Source organism: Camellia sinensis, chromosome 6 (assembly GCF_055761805.1).
Source record: "Camellia sinensis isolate YWXY chromosome 6, ASM5576180v1, whole genome shotgun sequence".
Classification (NCBI taxonomy): Eukaryota; Viridiplantae; Streptophyta; class Magnoliopsida; order Ericales; family Theaceae; genus Camellia; species Camellia sinensis.
Window position 1 is genome coordinate 141469005 of NC_138966.1, and position 16941 is coordinate 141485945.

A 16941-nucleotide genomic window follows, 5' to 3' on the forward strand; every position below is an offset into this window, starting at 1 on the left:
CAAATTTGACGGCGGGGGCAAAATTGATAGTAATTTAAATAGTATGGGGATACGCGTGAAAATAAGAGTAGTCTGGGGGCATCATTGAAAATCGTGTAAAAGTATAGGGGTAAAAATGAAATAATCTCAATCCTCTTATTAGGATGATAGACTATCCAAGTTCATAAAAATAATGGAGTACATGGAGAGGTTTCTCTCCAGTTTATATCGGATTGAAGGGTATTGTTAGGTTTTTGTGAGCTCATCACAGAGTGCATATCAATAATTTGAATAGTTCAATGAGTAGGACTTGTCTAGTATTTCATCCCTGCAAAAAAATCATATTGAGTAGATATTGATAGTCACTTGATCATATTACATTTGTGTTAACAATAGATAAGTATGATTTTAAAAATAAATTATTCAGACAAAACTAATCTAATTAAGTGATTATTATTAACATACAATCAACTTGATTTTTCACAGGAATGAAATACTCGACGAGTCCTACACATCGAACAGTTCAGATTATAATGTGGACTTCTTTGTGGGCTCACGAAGGCCCAACAACACTTTGGTGAGAAGCTTCCCAATAATGGGTACATGTGCCACCACGTTTTTTTAATTTACAACGAATGAATCTTATGAAACAATTATATTTGTTTATCATTACTGTTTTGGGTTAGCAGTTGGAAAGTTGCAATTATGATCTCAACTACTTGTGCATCTATAAATTAGGCTCCTCCTGGGCTTTATTAATTTATATATACATTTCACAGTAACCCTCTGATTTACTCATTCTCACTTCAGTGAAGAAAGAAAGAAAAGAATGGCTTTGATTTGTAGTTGTCAAGATTTTCACTCTATAAAGTTAACTACCTTTGTTCCCTTCACAAAGACCCATCTTGTATACTCCAGGGTTTCCATGTCTTCTTCTTTTTCTTCTTCTTCCGCCAGGTCCATTGCCTCCAAGTGAGTTTTGTGTGTTTTATATCACATACTAAAACTCTAGTATTTTAATTTTGGAAATGAAACTACTAGAGACTAGTTTATGGGCAAGTTTGAAATTGATGAATGAATATATACGCCTTTTTGTACAGTTTTTGTTTTTGTTTTTGCTTTTGTCATCAAAGATATTTAAAAAAAAAAAGAAAGAAAAAAGAAGCTGAAATATATATATATATATATATATAAGAATCGCTTAGTTATTTGAGATTCGCCTTTTCTTTTTAATTTTGTTCTTTTATTTTGAATAATTTATTAATTGTGGCCTATATGTTGAGTGAAAGTTTTTTTGTAATTATACAAACATTCTTGGTCAATTATGCCATAGGTTTTTTCGTAATTACGTAAACATTCTTGGTCAATTATGAAACAGATTTTTTGGTAATTACGCAAATATTCTTGGACAATTATGAAACATAAATTTTTTATTTTTTAACAAATTACAAATACACCCATAAGGTTTGTTTAAAATACAAATGGGCTAGAAATTACAACTATCGTTTGTTATAACTTTTAATTTAACACAATATTCAGGGAAAAAATTATTCTCCTATGTAATAATAAATTATCAAAATTGTTTATTGAAAAAAAGTACCCATATCATTAAAAATTATTAATTGACTTAATGATTTTTTTATTAACAAAATGGTTAACTGAAAATATTTTCTATATCATTAAAAATTATTAATTTACTTAATGATTTACTTATTAATAAATTTGGTCATTTGGTATGCGAGAATGATTTATGTCTTAATAAAATTAGTCAGTTTTATATATATTCTGCTTGTTTATTAGTACAGTGAATTATCTTAATAATTTTTTTTAGATAGAATAATTATCTTAATATTTGTTTTATATTTATCTGTTGAGAAAAGCTACACATCATAATTTTTTTTTAAATTCAAAAGAAATGTTAAAGACTAATAAATTCACCCAAAATGATATGTTAGTAAAATTGGAGTTAACATCATCAGGTGTATAATAAATCAATAAATGATACTTATCATACCAGATAATTTTATCATATATCTAATGATTTATTCTATTTAACTTTATAGAATAATATTCTAATTTTTAAAAAATTATCAAAATACAAAATTTAAATATATTTGTATTCAATTTATATAATTTTGTGTAGAGTTACATAGCATTATACACCGGAGTATGTCCCGTTGGAGTAGTTAGTCCTAATCTACCATCTCTCTCTTTTTCATTGTTTGTGTTTTAGGGAGGCTCTGCCAGGTAATTTGGAAAAGTCTCTCGGCCATGCTCAGAAGCCACAACGTTCTCTATCAACAGTAACTCATTCAATGCCTCCAGAAAAGATAGAATTGTTCAAATCCTTAGAAGACTGGGTTAAAACCAATGTCTTGATTCACCTAAAACCAGTAGAGAAATGTTGGCAACCACAAGACTTTCTTCCAGACCCGGCATCGGATGGATTCTTGGAACAAGTGATGGAACTAAAAGAGAGGGCAAAGGAGCTTCCAGACGATTACTTTGTAGTATTGGTCGGAGACATGATCACTGAAGAAGCCCTTCCAACTTACCAGAGCATCCTTAATACCGCCGATGGAATTAAAGATGAATCATGCTCAAGCCCCAGTCCTTGGGCCATTTGGATAAGGGGATGGACTGCTGAAGAGAACAGGCATGGTGATCTTCTCAACAAGTACCTCTATCTTTCTGGTCGTGTTGACATGAAACAAATCGAGAAGACTGTCCAGTATTTGATTGGGTCTGGAATGGTATATTCCTTATTCCTTTCCTTGCACAAACTTTGGCATCTCCCAAATTCATTACGTTCACTTTGTTATGGCTTAGCAGCTCATTTCGTTTTTATTTTTTTTTTATTTAAGGAACAGGAAAAGCAGTTATATTAAAATAAAACAAATCATATACAAGATTGTAATAAAAATAACAACACTTTAAAGGGCCAAACAAACAACTAAACAACAAATCACAAACAAAAAAAATAAATTTGCCAAAGAATCAGTTATGGGAGCCAGTGTCACTTTGCGTGAAGCACAACACGTGAAAATCATTCGGGTCATATTTTAATGATTCGAATTGTTGAAAATTTAGAAAATATCGATAACAATATACCTGTAAAAAATCAAGTTAATCGGATATCAATAACCTGTTCATTAAATAACATCTTTACATAAAAAAAAATAATGAATATGTATGTATCAAACTAAATACAAATGTTATTTGATGAATAAGTTATTGATATCCGATCAACTTGATTTTTTACAGGTATATCGTTCTCGATATTTTTAAATTTTCAACAGTCCGGATCATCAAAATAAGACCCGAAATGAGTTCTACAGACTGTACAACAGTCACTGTTGTGCTTCACACACAACAGTGACACTGTATCCTCAATTATGATATAGAAAAACTGCCAATCTTCTTATCGATATAGTTTGAAAAGTATACTCATTTCCTTTTTGAATGGTGTAATGATATTATAAATAGAATAATGTTAAGAACACAAAAAGAGAGGAGAGAAAAAATTTGAGGCAAATTACGTTGGTAATTCCTTTATTTTAGTTCTTATGTCATTTTGATGCCTATATAATCTCAACTGCCTCAATTTTGATCTTAAACTTATGACTTGGTCTCAATTTAGTTCAGTTAATTACAAATGTTGGAAAATATGTACATAAATAGTATGTTTCATGTTTTTAGAAGTAAAATTACAAACTTAATCTACTTAGTAATTTAACCTCAATAAATTTAGTGATTATGTTCTATAAAAAATACTAATAATATTATTAATTTAACCAAATTGACATAAAATTTAAAAGTAAGGGTAAAAATTGAGTTAATTGAAAGTGTATGGATCAAAGTGATATAAAGAAAAAAATGTAACGACTACTGGTTTAATTTGCCTAAAAATTTGGGTAGCGGGGTAATTGATATAACCTGCTTGTTTGGCCTAGTATATTTATCGGTAGTGGCGATTTTTTGCATATATCGATAAAAATTGATAATTAGTGACTTTTCTATGACGAATTTTTTAAACTGTCACTGAAAGATGAAAATTAGTGACTTTTTTGGTGACGATTTTTTTTAAATTTCATTAAAACTTATAATTAATGACTTTTTTGTGACAATTTTCAAATTGTAGCTGAAAATTAACAATTAATGATTTTTTTTAATAGTGTTTGATGAAAAACGTCATTAATTATCATAGGACCTATTAAACTATAAATTTACCTATTAAGACCTAGACGTAACTCCCCTATATTTATAAGGGGGGGATTACAATTAAGGGTGTAAGATCAAAAAAAATTGGACAAATTATACCCATGGTCTCTATATTTTACCTCTTTTGTCATTTTGGTCCTATATTTATAAGGGGGGGATTACAATTAAGGGTGTAAGATCAAATAAAAATTGGACAAATTATACCCATGTCGCCCTTTCATGGTTGATGAAGTGTACTATGCAATGTTCCTTTTCAAAATTTGTGTTTTAGTAGAAAGTTAACCAGAGAAACTACTACTCAAACAGATCTAGTACTAGTTGAGAATTAATTAAACAAAAGAAAAAATGGGTTTAGAGCAATAAAATTATCAAAACTATTAGTTAAAATATATTTTTAACATCATTTAAAATTATTAATTTACTTAATAAAATTGGTTATTTGTTATGCAATTAAAAATTTAAAGGGACAATGTATTTTTTAAAAATAACAAAGGACAATTTGTATTTCATTCAGGCCCGTGGGACCTACCACATGTCTCGTCTTAACTTTTACCACAACGTGTAGATCATTCATGAAAAAAATCAAATGGATCCGATAACCATAGCCACATTAGTTTATTACATTTGTATTCCAAAAAATGAATGATCTAATTTTCAAATAATATTTGTCATTCATTGTTTTGCAAAAAAAAAAATGTAATGAACTAACATAGGTACTGTTATTGGATCGTCCTGATTTTTTTAATGAATAATCTATACATTGTCTAAAAATAAACGGTTCAAATTATGAAGACAATATTTGTAGTGGGCCTTGTGTGACAGATTATTGAAAACCTCACTCCTTAATTATTGATTGATCAGTCATATAAATACACAAGGAAATAACAAGAAATCCTACAACCTAGGAAGTGGTTACAAACTGAAACTATATTTATGGAAGACAGCTAAGTACATTTGAAATACAATCTGCTAAGAAAGACTAAGTCAAGCAAAGCAGTTTAAGAACTACTGATTTGGTGCTATTATGCCCCCGCAAGATGGAGCGCGGGAGAGCAATCCAATCTTGTGCTTGAGTTGAAGAAAACGATGGCGGGGAAGAGGCTTGGTAAGCGCATCAGCAAGTTAATCTGCAGAAGAGACATGAGCGACGCGGAGAGAACCAGTTTGAACCTAATCCCGAATAAAGTGAAAATCGATGGCAACATGCTTCATTCGCGAATGAAAAAGCGGATTGGAACTGAGCTAAGTTGCCCCAACATTATCATAGTAAATGACAAGGCAGCAGGGCAGCGAAATGCCTAGATCAGTCAAGAGAGAGCAAATGAAAGTAAGTTCAGTAGTTGTATTAGCAACGGAGCGATATTCTGCCTCAGTGGAGGATCGAGCAACAGTGCGTTGCTTTTTAGAGCTCCAGGAGATTGGATTTTTACCAAGATAAACAATATAAGCACCTGTGGAGCAAAAGTTGTCCTTGTCCCCAGCCTAATCAGCATCAGAGAAGGCTTGTAGGCTAAGAGAAGAGTCAGAGAAAGCATGCAAACTGGGAGGGGAGTCATTGTAGATTTGTAAGCCATCATCAATGGTGCCAACCAGATAACGCAGGAGGCGTTTGACAAATGACCAATGTGCAGTGGTTGGGCAGTGCATAAATTGAGACAGTTTGTTCACAACGAAGGCGATGTCTGGTCGGGTTATTAGCAAATATTGTAGGCTCCCGACGACCTGGCGATACTCAGTTGGATCAGACAGAGAAGAGCCCGAGGTTAACATGAGAAAAGGACTGGTTGGCATGGGAGTAAGAACAGGTTTGGCGTCTTGCATCTTGGTTTGAGTGAGAAGATCCTGAATATAACGCCTCTGTGAGAGTAACAAGCCATGGTTGTTTGGGACAACTTCAACACCCAGAAAGTAAGTCAAGAGCCCAAGATCTTTGAGTGAAAATCGCTGAGCAAGAATATCAATAAATTGATTGACTTTGGTAGCATTGTCGCCCGTGAGAATTAAATCATCAACATAAACAAGGAGATACATGGTGTGGCCATCAGCATGAAAGACAAAGAGAGATGTATCAGCATATGAATTCTGAAAACCAAAGTGGAGGAGAAAGGTGCGGAGCTCCTAGTACCACGCCCGGGGGGCCTGTTTTAAGCCATAGATTGCTTTTCGGAGTTTGCAGACATATGAGGGGTTGTCGTGATCAACAAAGCCAGGTGGCTGGGACATGTAGACAGTCTCGGAGAGGTGACCTTGAAGAAAGGCATTGTTGACATCAAGCTGCCGTAAGGACCAACCACGACTTACAGCGAGACTGAGAACAGTGCGAACAATTGTTGGTTTGACAACTGGACTAAAGGTGTCGTGGTAGTCAATGCCAGGGCGTTGGTGGAAGCCCTTTGCAACCAAGCGAGCCTTGAACCTGTCAACAGAACCATCAGATTTGCGTTTAGTTCTAAAAATCCATTTACATCCAATTAGATTGTGAGTGGTATCCGGAGGAACCAGTTCCCAGGTGCCATTCGTGACTAAAGCATCATACTCTTCAGACATAGCTCGACGCCATTTATGATCTTTGAGAGCTTGGGTCAAGGTGGATGGTTCAAGGTCAGCACCATTGGTTAATTGGGTGTGAAGATTCAATTTGGTGATGGGTTTGTGAATATTGTTTTTGGCTCGAGTAGTCATGGTATGGATAGGTTAAGGCACAGGTGGGTCTAGTGGTGGTGGCGGTGGTGGGGAATTGTGAGTGGTTGATGGTTCAAGGAGTGGAGGTAGAATAGATGTGTGGGGCCGGGCTGGTGATGGTGAAGTTTCACTGGGGGAAGACGGCGGGGCGTCCACTGCAGATGACGGAGTGAGTGGTGGTACCAAAGACAATGAGGGAATTTGAAGTGGTGGAGGGATCCAAGTGGCAATAGAATCGGACGAAGGACGAGAGGAATGAGCAGAGAGACTAGTGAAAGGAAACACAGACTCAACAAATCTGACATGCCGAGAGACATATAGTTTGGAGATGGATGGATCAAGGCAGTAGTAGGCACTTTGACTTAAAGAGTAGCCAAGGAAGACACAAGGTTTGGAACGAGAGTCGAGTTTGTTGAGTGCATATGGTCGAAGCCAGGGATAGCATAAACAGCCAAAGATTTTGAGTTTAGAGTAATTGGGAGCTGTTGTAAAAAAAATTTCACATGGAGAGAGGAGGTTTAAGGTGGGTGTGGGCATGCGATTGATTAAATAAACGGCGGTGGCAAAAGCATAAGCCCAATATCTTAGAGGAAGAGATGCATGAGTTAGTAGTGCTAATCCAGTTTCGACAATGTGAAGATGTCTTCGTTCAGAAAAACCATTGTGTTCAGGTGTGTGAGGTGGGGAGGTGAGATGGGAAATGCCATTTGTTGAAAGAAACTGGGCAAGCGCAATATATTCACCACCATTGTCAGAGAAAATTGTTTTGATGGTTCTGTCAAAGTGTTTTTCCACAAGTGCTTTAAATCTAATAAAAACATCTTTCACGGCAGATTTTTGTTTAAGAGGATAGAACCAAATATATCTGGTGCAATGATCCATGAAAATGACATAATATTTAAACCCATCAGGTGATAGAACTGGGGAAGTCCAAACATCAGAAAAAATTGTTTCCAGGGGTTGTGAAGAGACAATTGTGGATTGAGAGAAGGATAATTTGTGGCTTTTATTACATAAGCAAGCATTACAGGAAAAATCAGTGGATAAGGAAGAGGAGAGATCAAGTTTATTGTTAGACACAATCTGTTTTAGAATAGGAAAAGCTGGGTGTCCTAATCGATGATGCCACTCGGATGCAGTGGTTTTGATGCTGGAAAAAGCAAGCAGTGGTGGAGATACCGGCCACTCATAAACGCCATCTTTAGTGTGGCCCTGCAGAAGTGTTGCCCTCGTGTGAATGTCCTTAACAAAAAAAGTAGTTGGTAAGAATTCAATTGAAACATTATTTGAGGTGCAAAATTGAGAGATTGAAATGAGATTTTTTTTCATGGCAGGTACACAGAGGATATTATTCAATTGAAAAGTGTGAAGAGGTGTTTGAAGAGAGGAAGAACCGGTATGAGTGATGGAGAGACCCGAGCCATCGCCGATCATAATGTCATCGAAGCCATTGTATGGAGCATGCATAGAGAGGTTGTTTAGATCAGCTGTAACATGGTGAGAGGCACCACTGTCCAAGAGCCAGGAGGTAGGACTGGGATTATTGGTAGCATAATTAGCCCGCGGTTGCCATGGAGTAGCAGAGTGATTGTTCGAAGCAGGGCGAGTACTGTTGAATGTGTTAACGAGGACTAGCTGATAGGAAGGGCACCATTTGGCTGTACGCCCTTGAATTCTGCAGATTTGGAAATAACCCAGATATGGCCGAGATGGATAAGTTCCTGGAGTTGTGGGTTGTCCGCTGTTTTGAGCAGTAGGATACCTGGGTGAATGGCTATTGGAGGGACGCCAAGAATTATTGTTGCGGCCTGAAGATGCAGAGGAGCGCCATGTTGGTGGAGGTTTGCTAGTGGGATTAGCAGTGGCAGGAAACGGAAAGGGGTCTTGTTTGGGAGTGATCACCGAAGCTTCAAAATTAAGCAATTTTTCATGTAGTTCCTCAAATGTGATTGGTGTGTCTCGAGCTTGGACAGCACGTGTGAGTTCTTTGTATCCATCGCCAAGGCCATCAAGTATGTGGTCTGTGAGGTCTTCGGCATGCAGTGGTGCTCCAAGAAGAGCAAGCTCATCAGCTTTGGCTTTTATGGTTTGCAGGAATGATGTGACACTGTCAGAGCCTTTGGTGATCATCTTGAGTTGGGCCTTGGCCTGTTTGATGCGGCCACGAGAAGGCGTGGCATAGGTGGTGGCCAAGATGGTCTATGCTTCGCGAGCTGTCTTGACTTGAGCAATAAATGGTATGATAGTGGGGGAAATGGAGCCAATGATGGCATTTAAGATTAACTGGTCCTGCCATAGCCAGAGGATGTGATCAGGATTGGACTGAGTTGTGCCATTTTGTGTGAGAGTAGCTGAAGGACATGGCTTAGAGCCATCAATATAGCCTAAGAGATCATAGCCAAAGAGGAGGGTATGAAATTGTAGTTTCCATGAGAGATAGTTGCTGGAAGTGAGTTTTAGAGGTGTTTGGGCAGCAACATTAATGCTGATAAGGGTGTTATGGGATGCATTGGTGTTTAAAATGAATGGTGAAGGGTTGGCCATGGCGGCGCAAGATAACAAACAGAAGGGGAAAGGAGAGAGAGAAACAAATTTTTGGAATTTGTTATCTCTATTTATGCTCTGATACCATGACAGATTATTGAAAACCTCACTCCATAATTATTGATTGATCAGTCATATAAATACAGAAGGAAATAACAAGAAATCCTACAACCTAGGAAGTGGTTACAAACTGAAACTATATTTATGGAAGACAGCTAAGTACATTTGAAATACAATCTGCTAAGAAAGACTAAGTCAAGCAAAGTAATTTAAGAACTACTGATTTGGTGCTATTATTGTGGACCCAATCCAATCCATAGACTATAGACAACCTACTCTCTTTAAGAAAACCTTATTGGTAAAGGTACTCGAATATCAAGCTTATTCAGGGTTCATTATTCCTCGCATCCGATGGCATAGGTGGAGTAAAATTTTGTATTTATCTGTTACTACAAAACGGATCCGTATATTTTTGTGTTTTTTTGTGCGACTCTTTTATTGCTCACTGTTTGGATTTATATCATATTCTACCAATGTAAATGAAAGCTCCATTACACCAATGAGAAAAAATTACACAAATTTGTGTGATTTGACATCAATTGCTTATGTGATTAGGCATGTGCTCGGTTTAAGAAAAAAAATTAATCACACAAAATGTTGGATTCTAAGGGTTGTAGGTTCTCGCGCATGGAGAAAAAGCTCGTGTCTTCAGGGTGGCAAAGTGTTACTAAAAGACCAAAGGGTTGAAAATTTTTACTATCTTCAAGGGAGTATTATGACAACCTGTGCTACTGTCAAACACCAAGCAAACAATGTGTGAATGAAGAAAGGAGCATCCACACGTTGTTATCTTTTTGTATACTAGTTGTTGTGCACGTAAATTTGGGTTGGCTGTGTTTATTGTTCATGAATTTGGAATGAATTTGAAATCGAAAAGGAAAAAAAATATGTAAAATGTAAGTAAAATATAGTTATATTTCATTCGTGTTTCACCCATCTTTTCATTTTAAAAATCTCTACCAGAATTTAATGTTTTTATTGGGAACCTGAGTTAGAGAGTAATGGACACCTATGTGGAGGGTGCAAATCTATATATATATATATATATATATATGTATATATAAAAGTAAAAAGGGATTTTTAATCTATAAGGCTTCCAAAAGTTCTAAATTGCCGATCTAAATTTCTCATATTGAACAAATTGTTGAAAAGTCCAATTAAGGAAAATATAAGATATTAGGTCTAGTGAATATATTTTGTTGGTGATAGGTCCACTCTTTGTGAAATAGTTTGGTGAGAAACCTTTTTGGACATGCAAAATTATGCAGTATGCTAAATTATGTGGTGAAAAGTATAATGATTTATGGTGTGCAAAAAATGTCATCAAATATAACTTTCTACGGCATGCAAAATTATATCATGAAATGTGTAATGCTTTATGACATACAAAAAATGTCATAAAAGATTATATACGACATACAAAATATGCTATAAATATTTGATTTATTACTTTTTACAAATTTTCATGTATGCCGTAAATAATAATTAACTTTTCACGACATATCATATAATGACATTTGAGTATATGCCGTGAAAGAGTTTTTATGATATGCATTGCAAGTGCTACTAGTTAATTTAGAATGAATTTTTAATAAATTGAACAAGTGTTGAATTTAAATAACTTAATTTTTTTATAATGTTTGTATATTTATCAACCTGAGTAATATATTAATTAAACTTAACTTGAAAATTTAACAAGTTTTCAAAAAAATCAACTTTTTTGTATATTCAGTAAATTTTGAACCAGCATTAACAAATTAAAAATAAATCAAACTCAAATAATTTAATTGGAAAATGATCATTTGACTGTCATACAAAACATACCCGACAAGGCAGGAAATTAATTGATTTCTAACTTTCTGTCCCGCTGCTTATATGTACCTTAATAAGCATCGCAATGTCACTACAAGAAAATAGTGATTTAGTGACTAATATTTAGAGACTAATTGAATTTAGTCTCTAAAAACCATCATTTAGGGACAAAAACAAATTTTAAAAGAAAATTATAAGAATACGCCTCATTTCTTTATGATAGGCCAAAAAAAATTATTTAGTGACTTTTAGGGACCAAAAAAATTAACACGTATGTTCACTTAGACACTTGACCCGCGTGTTTGAGGTGGGTAAAAGTTGGAGACGAATTAGTTTGGTTGCTAAAGGTTGTCAAATACGCGATATAAGAATCGATCTTCACTAGGACTTAATCGATCTCAGTTGTTTACTCTGTCTAGGACTCAATCGATCTTCTACTTCGATAGATCTTTAGCTTCAATCTGAATCGATCTTTGTGCCGCCTCATATCCGAATCGATCTTTACTTCAATCGGAATCCATCTTTGTACTGATCTCAACTTCAATCGATCTTACCTATTGTAACTTTAATTCGAATCGATTAAGATCTCAGCTTCAATCCGAATCGATCGTTGAAGATCTGAGTTCTTTGGCTTCAATCGAAAGGTAAATCAATGATTTTCTTGGCTGCTGAGATCTTGATCTTGATGCATAATTTTCTGAGATTTTCTATCATTTTTTTTAGCTTCACACACACACACATATACATATACACAAATTCTGAGATCTTATATAATTTTTTCTTCATCTTCTTCAATTTTTTTTGCAGATATATATAAGTTTGAGTAAATGGATTTGGTTTCTAACAGAGATCGTAGTAATTTGGATTCAACAGCGATTTGGTGTGTTTTCAATCTCTCTCTCTCTCCACAGACACAGTATATATACATGTACATCATCATTCTTCTAGTTTAAAGTGAGCGATAGGAAAGCAGCTACACCATCATTCTTTTAGTCCATGGAGCACAATGAGTTGAAGTTTGATTCTCCATTGTAGGCTGGAAGAAAGCAGTTAAGCCACATGTAGTGATTATTATCTCAACTATTTTCATGGGGTGAGTTTAGTCATCCTATCTATATCCAACTTTTGTTGAATAAGAAGGGAACATCTATTAGATAATGTCAAATCATTTTATGACGTGAAAATGCACAATTGCACATCATTGAATAAGGTAGAAATCAGATTTCAAGTCCTTAGTGATATCGCCTCTTCATCATATAAACTGTTTGGTACAAATTGTTTTATATATAAATATATAGGTTGATATGCTGATTAATTATTATGCAAACCCCTGTGCAATGCTCTGTACATGTTTGTTAATTTTTATTCTTTAGCTTACTGGTTTTTTACTCCGTCAATTCTCAATCTATATATACACACACACATACAGATACAGATTTTTAGTATTAGCTTATTAGTTTTTTACTCTGTCAATTCTCAATCTATAATAATATTTGCACTAGAATGTCTTCTTTTTAATCATAGAGAAGTGATGCCTTTACCGGTTTATCTTCCATTCATATTTTGTAAGCATGCTGACCATTGGAGATGTCCAAATTTTTAGTATTAGTTGAAATCCGTGAATGGTTATGACTTCAAATGACAGCCCTTGGAGGGGAGGGGGAAGTCTAACCCCAATGGTTATCTACTGTATTATTTCAATTCAAATCCTCTCTGCCCCTAGATCTCACGCTGCTGCAATAAGGATTGTAGGAGAATTACGTGCCCTGTTCTCTGTACACTTTTTATCTGGCAGCGCTTGAAAGTCAACCCAATTTTGTATATTGTAGGTATGTGTGGAGGTACAAGATTTAATTATTCTTTCTCCGGTATTTATTTCCTTCATATGAGTTGATATTTCAATTTTGCAATTGCAGGTTTATTACCGATTTCTGTCCAGTAGCTGAAATGGAGCTTTGGACCCTGTGAGATTACTGATAAATGATTGAGAAGGTATGTATAGGAAAGAAAATATTATGCCGTTTTTGTTCGAATTATCAACCCAAAAACCAAAAATAGTGATTAGTTCATTTTTGTTCGAATTATCAATTTTCTTTGAAAGGCAAGGTTGGTTTTCTGTTTTTGGTTGTTTTGTTTCTAGATCTGAACACAACTTCATTACTTTTCTGAGGTTTGTTTGTGTTCTTACTCTTGTTTTTTCTTGCATTGATTACCAGTTCGAATTTAGACTCAACAAAGTTTTACTTCTCTTGAAGATCACTGCTTGATTTTTTTTACTAATTTTAAGTGTTTCAAATTGATCTTATCGTTTCATCGTCTTGACTGATTCAGATGGCTTCGACAATGCTCTCTCTTGCCTCAGCTTCGGCAAGATAATCGCAAGGTGCCATTAAGATCAATCCATAGGTTAATTTTACAAATTTTTCAATTTTGTGTGATTTTCTTTTCATTTTCCCTATGTTGGATGCTGAAAATGAAGTATAAAAAAATATATATGAATTTAATTTTGTATTACCTTTACTTCAGTTCAGTCCTTCTATTCTATTGCATCACAATTGTGAAGCTTATCTAAAATTTTTAAGCATGACTGTTTTTTCTTTCCTCAGCAACTAAACTAGAACATTAAGGCTATGTTCGGGAACATGCTAAATTAGCCAAAAAGGTAATCCACTCCCTCTAAGTAATCAATTTTAGGTTATTCTTTTCTTAGGTTGCAAGTGCCATCAAACATTCAAAAAGCTGGTTTTTATTTGGTAAGTAAAGTACTCTATCAGAACTCTACATTAGCTTATTAAGATGTATCACGTTTATTTTTTGTAGTTTTTTATATGGGATGCACCCCCCTTGATGTCTTTTTTTATATAATTATCTTTATTATCTTTATTCATAAAAAATGTTTATTTTTCATAGTTTTATTATTCAAAATTACTGTGGCATCTGCATGTCCAAAATTAGGCCTTGGCGATCACCTTTTATTGGGATTTGATTTGTTTATATCAAAGTGCTAGTAATGCCATGTCTTCATTCATAAAAAATTCTTTGGAGATATTTTATGATGATGGTTTGGTCATTCTTTATCTGTTACTCTGTTTCAGGTTGAACACTGACTTAATGAACTTTGTGAAGAATTGAGTGAACGTCTTCATTCTAACCCGGAGTAGAATAAGCAAATTGCACATACACTCACTTTGCATGCTAGAGCTTTCAAGGTAGTTACTTTTTCTTCTGATCCTCTCTTTCACATCTTAGATAAGCTTTCTGTTAACATTCATTCATGGCTCTGTTAACATTTGTTGTTATGCATAAGGGGTTTTGCCTAGTTCTACTCCATGATGTCTATTCCCATTTTTTTTATTTGTTACCTTCCCCAAGTTAGTATGTGAGATTTAGTTAACTAACTCCAAAATCCTATTTGTTCAGAATGATGAATAAATTACAGGCTCCTTTAATAGAGTATAGACCTTAATCTTGTTTGAGAATTTTCATCAGTGTTGGATATCACAGCTTTTATCTTATTTTTTAATTGACTTTATTGTATTTTTCTGGACAGATGATGATCATTATTCAGAATATGTCATTTCTAGCATTTGAATATCTAATGATTATGAGATGGATGGTCCCTTATTTTATTTAATTGCGCCTCGTGATCATGTTTATTCTATGTCCTAGGTATATGGCATATATTATGAACACTAATGATGAGGAGAAAGTTAAGGTATTTTTCGTGTGTCTAGTTTGCTTCAAATGCCTTAGTTAAGTGCTTCAAGGTTGATATCCAATTTTGGATTTCATATACATCTCTTTTACATTTTTGAACTTTGTTTACACTTCTGATTATTATCATGTGTGCAGGATTTTCATCCTTTCTCTATGGCTATAGACGGTGATAAGCTTTTGTGATCGTGGAACAACTAGGGCATGTTGCTCTTGTAACTGAACTTGTGAAGAGGTGGGTACGAGAGAAAGACAAAGTTGAAGTCGTCATAGAGTTCTAACTCATACAATGTTGAACTATTTTGATCTTATTTTGGGATTTAACTCATATAATGAACTATGTTGAAGTGAATTTGGATACTTAAAGTTTTGATTTTTGTAATTTGTTTTTTGTATATACATGAATAGATTTGATCTTGTGAGTTTTTTTTATCTTTCTTTCTTTCTTTCTTTCTTTCTTTTTTTTTTTTTTCCCTATATACAGTGATAGATTTGGGCAGTGGATGTCAATTTGTAGCTATGAAATTGAATGTTTTCAAAATGTTATTTCGAACCTTTAGCGACCAAATATATTTGTTGTTAAAAAGGTCACTATTTTGCTTTTTGCGACCAAATTGAGACATTTTGTGACAAAGTATTAGTGAAAAAATATTTTAGTTTTGCAAAGTCAAACATTTTGTGACAATATAAAATTGGTCGCTAATTGTCATTTTTAGTGACATTTTCAAAAACTCGTCGCTAAAGACTTTTCTAGACGCACTTTTAGTGACTTTTTTAGTGACGAATTTAATTTTGTCACAAAAACTATTTAGAGACCAACATAATGGTTTTAGGGACCAAAATAATTGGTCGCCAAAAGTCTTATATGTTGTAGTGTGTGCAAGTTAATCCAATTGTGGACTATCCTCCACACTGGTCTTCATGTACATGTGCATTGTGATTTTTTTTTTTTTAATATATATTTTACATGTACATTGTGATTTAGAAACAAGAATTTGAAGGTTAGATTTCCCTCAATTTTAAATTTAAATTTTAAAAATTTTGAAGGCACTACAACATTTTTTTAGATCGGTGACACTTGAAAGTGTTACAAAACTACTATTTTAATGACATTTTTTTAGTTTTGTGGTGTTTTGAATACGTGTCATTTATACCTATGCCACGACAGATACTAGTGACTCCTTAATGACACTTGTAAGTCTCACTTCACCATGAAGGCTAAAGACCTTCACTGACACTTCGATGTCATATTAGATACTAGTCGCGACACTACTAAGTGCTATTAAACAAGACTTACAACATAAAAAACGCCTTTATATGTTTTTTTAATGGCACTTCTTATGCCACAATTAATATTATTTATGAACAATTGAGTGCTTGGAGAGCTTTGTTAAGCTTGCAAACATAAGTGGGAAAGTGAGAGTCTTCAAACCCTGGATGTTGAGCCATAAAAACATCCTCTTCAAGCTTGCCATGGAGAAAAGAATTAGACATATCAAGCTATTGAATGGGCCAATTATGATAAAGAGCAATACACAAGAAAACCCTGATGGTAAGTTGCTTAGCAACAGGACTAAAGGTATTCAAGAAATCAATTCTAGCCTCTTGATTGTAACCTTTGGCAACAAGCCTAGATTTGTACCTAGCAATGTTGCCATTGGAGTCCTTTTTAATGCGAAAGACCCATTTGCAGCCCACCACATGTTGATGAGCTGGAGGAGGAACCAGTGTCCAGGTGTGTTGATGTTGAAGAGCCTGAAACTCCTCTTTCATAGACTGAAACCAGTGAGGATTGTAAAGAGCAAGTTTGTAAGAAGAAGGTTCAGAAGTAAGAAGAGAAGCAGAAAGACAACCAGCTTTAGACCTAGTAATCATGAAATGAGAATTAAGAGAAGGTTAAGGAGGAGGTAAGATAGGAATAGTCAAATG

The 16941-nt window shown here is 34.5% G+C and overlaps 1 protein-coding gene and 1 long non-coding RNA gene across 17 annotated transcripts; both read left to right on the plus strand.

Annotated features, from left to right (window-relative positions):
* Nucleotides 1-743: 743 nt before the first annotated feature.
* Nucleotides 744-3011, plus strand: LOC114265938 (stearoyl-[acyl-carrier-protein] 9-desaturase, chloroplastic). Of its 2 annotated transcripts, none has more exons than XM_082874930.1 (2): nucleotides 744-951; nucleotides 2213-3011. In XM_082874930.1, exons 1-2 carry the CDS (start codon nucleotides 809-811, stop codon nucleotides 2865-2867), a joined length of 798 nt encoding a protein of 265 aa, XP_082731056.1. In that variant the 5' UTR covers nucleotides 744-808; the 3' UTR covers nucleotides 2868-3011. The 2 variants fall into 2 exon arrangements, 1 of the variants encoding a protein (XP_082731056.1); XR_014333162.1 differs by having other exon boundaries at nucleotides 764-951; nucleotides 2227-3011.
* Nucleotides 3012-11505: 8494 nt separating this feature from the next.
* On the plus strand, nucleotides 11506-15429 carry LOC114277151 (uncharacterized). 15 transcript variants are annotated; one of them, XR_014333176.1, is made up of 8 exons: nucleotides 11533-11942; nucleotides 12106-13127; nucleotides 13215-13290; nucleotides 13630-13704; nucleotides 14009-14051; nucleotides 14394-14507; nucleotides 14968-15013; nucleotides 15151-15429. It is a non-coding gene; the product is annotated as an uncharacterized LOC114277151 (long non-coding RNA). The 15 variants fall into 15 exon arrangements; XR_014333169.1 differs by lacking the exon at nucleotides 14009-14051 and adding an exon at nucleotides 13905-13960 and having other exon boundaries at nucleotides 14968-15429; XR_014333174.1 differs by having other exon boundaries at nucleotides 14968-15429.
* Nucleotides 15430-16941: the final 1512 nt, after the last annotated feature.